This window comes from Scatophagus argus, chromosome 8 (genome assembly GCF_020382885.2).
Source record: "Scatophagus argus isolate fScaArg1 chromosome 8, fScaArg1.pri, whole genome shotgun sequence".
Taxonomy (NCBI): Eukaryota; Metazoa; Chordata; class Actinopteri; family Scatophagidae; genus Scatophagus; species Scatophagus argus.
In genome coordinates, this window is record NC_058500.1 from 21,513,600 (window position 1) to 21,519,599 (window position 6,000).

General features: G+C 41.2%; 1 protein-coding gene across 7 annotated transcripts in view; it reads right to left on the reverse strand.

Annotated features, from left to right (window-relative positions):
• LOC124062994 (solute carrier family 41 member 3-like) overlaps positions 1-5,261 on the reverse strand; it is a 29,099-nt gene extending 23,838 nt beyond the window's left edge. The window contains exons 1-3 of one of the 7 annotated variants that reach the window (XM_046396167.1): positions 3,985-4,354; positions 2,985-3,199; positions 2,847-2,915 (exon numbers count right to left, since the gene is read on the reverse strand). In XM_046396167.1, coding sequence (XP_046252123.1) covers positions 2,847-2,915; positions 2,985-3,155 — 240 coding nt within the window. In that variant the 5' untranslated portion in view covers positions 3,156-3,199; positions 3,985-4,354. The other 6 variants (XM_046396162.1, XM_046396165.1, XM_046396160.1 and 3 more) reach the window with 6 other exon arrangements.
• Positions 5,262-6,000: the final 739 nt, after the last annotated feature.

A 6,000-nucleotide genomic window follows, 5' to 3' on the forward strand; every position in this document is an offset into this window, starting at 1 on the left:
GTCCCTATGTTAAACAGAACCCTTTCACTGTAGACATTTTGTCTTGTCATGCTATGACAAGGCGGAATCAGACCAAGTTCATCCTGAATGGTGAATTTAAATCACTCTTTTGGGTTCATGTATTTGTAAATGTGACTCTGAAAGAGTCATTGTCTTACCAGCCACAAACCTCACCACACATCACCGCTTGACACAGACGGGATCATGACACTACAGTGCTGGCATTAGCCATGGATATGTTAAATACGTTAAATGATTCATGTCTATCGTGTCTTTTTAAATTATGTATCATATCACATTAATATTTAGATTAAAACTTCAGTTCATATACATGTATCTGACCTGAATTTCTCATTGAGAAACCTAGGAAACATCTGTCACGTCTTCAATTGAAAAACAGCAATATTACTGCTGGATTATTGGGTTTCATTTTATTTCTGTACATGTTTAAGGTTGAGCCCATTTTAACTACTTATATATTGTTGGGATGTTAATTCTACATCATATTCTGTGCATCATAGTCTCTAAGATCATCAAATGTTTGTTAGAACCACATATCTCTAAAAAGGTTTCATGAACTCAGACGAGCTCTGTTTTCAGCTATGGGACAATGCATTTTACAGCTAATCCAAGAGGGGTTTTCAGCAGTTTATTTAGCAGAAGAAGCAGGAGAATATTTTGTCAACACATAAGAAAAGCACTTCATCCAGCAGTTTATCACAAACACTGAAACTCAGCACATCTAGCGGTACAGGGTTTTCACTGGACAAGAAGATTATGAAAACAACCTGACCTGAAAAATAAGCTTTATACTGTAAAGAAGTACAATATCTAAGATGAAGTGGAGTAGAAATATGAAGTTGTATCAAATGGAAATATTCAGGTAAAGTACAAGTATCCAATTTGTGCTTAAAAACAGCACTTGACTAAATGTACTAAGTCACATTCCACCACTGTGTGTTTTACTGTGTGTTTTTCTATTGTAGCTAGCATGTACTACAGGTCATCTTGTTCCTCCTGTTGAGTTTGTTTTCATCGCTGTCTGCATTACACAAACCATTCGGCTGCACTTCTCAGTAATGAAAGGATCATAAAACCAGTCCATATCTGGTGTGGGCACCATTTGTCTAATGCAGTACAACCCATTTCCTTCACATTGACGTTGTTGTGTGGCCTGTGGACAGTTGGTTCACTCCTCTTCAGTGACTGTGCAAAGTTGGTGGACATTGGCAGGAACGGGAACGTGCTCTCATACATCATACGTCAATCAAAAGCATCCCAAACATGCTGAATGGCTGACATGTCTGGTGAGTAAGCAGGCCATGCCAAAACTGGAATGTTTTCAGCCTCCAGATTGTTGCCACATGGGGCTGTGCGTTATCACTGTGCAATATGTGATATTGGTGATAAGTAAGTGATAGTGGTGGATAAACGGCAGAACAGTGGACTCAGGATATCATCACAGTGTCTCTCTGCCTTCAAATCGCTATCTAAAAAATCCACAATGTGTTAATTGTCCATAGCTTGTGTCTGCCCATGTCATAGCCCCACCACTATGTTCTTGACATAAAATGGCACTTTGGTTAAGTTTAGGCACAAAACTGGTTAGTTTTAGGAAAAGAACAGTGGCATGTGTTTGGTTTGTGAACTTTCTATGTGAATCCATATAATGGAGATGTCAGAAATATATTTTCACAACTGTAATGCAGCCAAGTTTGGTAGAGCTGGGTGAGCCATTACTTGGAAAGCAATGGCAAACCACAGGGGTCAATAACTGAAAAAGGCTGCTGGCAGAAAGGAAGCAGAACACACAGCATATGAGATATAAATTGCAGGTATGACAACAGGATGTAGTTGTTTAAAGAAGAACCACCACCACTGGCTACAGCAGCAGCCCTACTTGCTGATGGTGTTGTGTTTCTCATCTTTATATCTCCTTTCCATTCAGATAAGTTACTCTTAATGTCCTTCTACTGTCCCCTGCGCTTTGAGACGCAGCACTCAGCCAAAGTCATGACTAACCATCTATCAGAGGCAGGCGGGTAACAAATACTGGAGAGAAGGGCTGGAAGAAATACTGATGAGCAACAGATGGACTGAAGGAAGTTGGCCATGTGAGGACAGTTGTGTGTTTATCAGTGGGGGACAGAGAGGGCGAAACAGGTAGCAGCTAATCATAAAGCAGACAGCAGTGCGTCTGATTTCTTTCAAACTCAGCTGGCTGTGGAACAAATGACAGGAACGCCTGGCAGAAGATAATGACACAACAGGACCCCACCACCACCACCATCATCACCACACACACACAGGTACTCACAATTAAAAGACAGAGACTGCCCACTACCCAAAAGACACACTTGCACAAGAGGGCTGAATTTTTCAAAAAAGGAAAAAAGGGTTAAATTACTCGTCACAATCTCACATTGTGATTGACTGACAGATATTCTAGTGCAATATTACCAGCAATATTCTTTTAACATCCTCTACACTTGAAGTGGGCACATGTTTTGGAGTGTAGACTGACACTGCTGCTTGTGACCAGCTTGGGCCTGCATTTTAGCAAATACTGTATATGCCCAATATGTGGTACACAGCAGTGTTTCCTAGCCTGCTTTGGGACCAGAAATCGAGAAAAAAGAGGAAACTGAAATGTTGAAAAACTAAATAAAATACAACAAATGAACATGAAAACCAAGCATCTTTGCTGAGCAAATTATGACAACTCTGCTTACAAATCATTGAAGATGTAACAACACATACCTACATACCCATTAGCAAACTGACACCATAAAGTTGTAATCTGTGATGCCATTATCTCAAAACCAGCCTTGTGACTGTGCACCCACCTGTACGTAGTCCAGCACCATGCCAGCCATCACCATGCCCATCCCAGCCAGCAGGTAGGGAAAAAGGACCTGAAGACAGACAGCAATGGATGACTCCTCCTCAATTTTGACAACAGGCACTTTTGGTTTCTCCTCCACCTTTTTAGGAGGAGGCTGGAGTACTGGTGGTAAGAAGAGGTCATCCTGGCCATCTGTAGTTCCTCCCAGATGGGCACCGGGACTCCCGCCAGGGCTCTTCCCCTTGGAGCGAGATTTTTTGTTCTTTTTCCTCTGGCGGGTCTGTTGTGGCGGTTTATCCTCACCAGGCATGATGGCGGTGGTGGCTGTGACAGGTGGGGCAGTGCTGGCTTAATCTAGGAACAAAACGGGACATTTGGTGGGTCAGGTATTGTTGTTCTATCACACTTGTACACAAAAATCTCTGAAAAAAGCAGTAAAAGGTTATCAGATGAGTCAAAAATAAAACTTGTTCTATACCAACAAAGAAATACAAAACTAAATAGATTTAACCTATTGACTATTGACTATTGACTTGGCAATTAAAACTTTCTATTTACTGAGTTACAAAGCAGAAACAGCAGGCCCAGCCTTCCATTTAAAGTGATTTCGTCAGAGGGGTTTATGTTGAAGCAGCAGCAGTACACCGTGTGTGTAACATTAGATGCGGAAGTTAGTGTAGTAAATTCTTAGAGCATCTGGACGTGTTAGGGTTCTTGAAGACATTTCACCTCTCATCCAAGAAGCTTCTTCAGTTCTAAATTTTGGTATTGAATGCCTCAACTGTGAATCTCCTGGCTTCTCTGGCCAGGAGATTCACAGCTCAGTCTCATCCAAATGACTCTTTTGACCATAACGACTCAGGTGGCCACAACAACTCAGTTAACAACATGGAGGGTTGGGGGGGGGCTTACTGTTTTGGATTATCTGAACGTTTTTTCGTCTTTCCACAACTAGAAAGGCCAGGTGCCCTTTTGTCTGTATTCCCGTGTTACTTTACTACTTTCCAATTTCTTTGACTCGGTTTTCACAAATATATGAAACTCTTTCCATCAAGCTCACATGTACATACACAATACAAACGCTAATTTCTTTGAAAACAACCATTTGGCACTGAGCAAATGCTAACACGCATACCTACCTCTTCTACCATTGACACTTAGATGAAAGCGAGTTTTACATACTGAATCTCTGTTGTAATCACGGAGATCGTGCTCGCCCGTAGAACCCGATGAGTAACTGATAGCAACCCATTCAGTTCTCATGCATCTCTTTGCATGATGGGAATGTTTATCATCGAGTCAGTGCCAACTCTATCTGAACCAAACTCATTTAAATAACGTCAGCCAAGAGGTGCTAACACGAAAAGTAACACACACAATGTCGAAGACAGTCCCGCAAATCTCGCGAAATGTCCAAATTTATATGCAGGTCTTTTAAATACGCCATAAGAACCATAAAATGTTCAAATGTCTTCTATTTACATGTATTCCTCCACTGTGCGCTGCCATATGTACATACCATAATACTACTGCCCCAGTAACCAAGGTTACACTACTAGGCGCGTTTTGATTGGATAAACACTGGGGTAAAGCGGCCACGTGTAGCCCCGCCCCCTGCAGAGAAAGTGAGCAGCTGCGTGGACTCGGGAAGAACTGACTGTACAAATCGCCCATTGTGTTTTATTATATTGTGTGTTATTATAAAATAAGTATCGATGCAGTATTTTCACTCCACCATTTAAGAATTGATAACCTCTTTAGTAAGTCACTCAGTGGTAACAGTGGAATTTATCGGCTAAGGCTTCCAAATCTGTTCATGTGAAGGACCAGCTGTGTTGTAGATTATGAGACAATTAGGCCTGGAATCACAGCATGTCAAAAACACTAATGTTGAACTGTCTTCCTGGGGACCCCTGGAAGTCCCCAGACCCCACCGGGGAAACCATTGTAGGTAATGCTGATGGTAAAAATAAGTCTAAGACATCCATATATAAAGCTGCCAACACTGCATAGGAAATCTGTAGCAGACATTAATGGCAATGGAAAAACTTACACTTGAAAAGCACATTACTGCTTTCTGTCCTACCTTACAGGTGACTGAATTAAGTCTATAATAGACAAAGTGGAGATGCACAGTTTCTGCATTAGAAAGACAGATTTGATTTTCGTCCTTACCTTTGTGTCCAGAGCTTGTGAGGGTTAGTGTGTGCACAGCTGATGTGAACTCCAGCTCCCAAGAATAACGGCGTGTATGCTTGCAATGCTGTGTGTATGTGAGTGTAAATGTCTGTCTATATTAGGACTGTGTGTATGTTCCGCTTTCCGTTTGCTCGTGCATTTTTGAACATATGTTTGTGGCTTAAGCTTAGTGTGTGTGTGTGTGTGTGTGTGTACATGCCATGTGTGAGCGAGTGCGCATGCATCATGGGACACCGTCTTGAATTTCATAGTATTAGCAGATAATGATATCCCCCTCCTGTCTCTTTCCATCCCTGGGAGGCTGGTGACAGCAGCAAGCGGGTTCAACACTTTCTGATTGAAAGAATACATTTTTACAACACAACGCTCTTTGTGTACTGTTGTAAAGAGTCTGTTTTGATTCATTTTCCAAAACATTGGGGTTTTTTTTGTGTACTCCAGGGAATGTCATTCAAACTGGTGTTGGATTGTTTCAATGAGATATCTAAAATAAAATTCAGTTTTTTTAAATCCTGTTTTTTTATAGTGCAGTCAAGGGAATATCACTCAAACTGGTGTTGGTTTGGCTTTTATCTCTTTTTGCAAATGAACTATTTGGATATTTTCTGCTGTTCAACAGCCAACTTGCAAGTGATTGAAACACTGATTGTAAAATTTCTATACCTCTCATCAAGAAAGTCCAATGGACTCATGGCATGTGTGTTATGTCACTCAGGTCTGATTTGTTGTCCTCCACTAACCTGCATGTGAGACTGAACAGCATGATGATCTTTGCACTGCAGTTCACTGGTGCTTGTAATACAACACGACTCTGGGTGCATGTGGTGCCATTTAATGATTATGTCACAGTGTGTGTGTGTGTGTGTTTAAATACAAATCCCCACTTTTCATTTAAGTGGTTAATAGCTTGAGAATGTCTAAACTTGGTCAGATGTCAAGTTGCTCTATATGCTGGT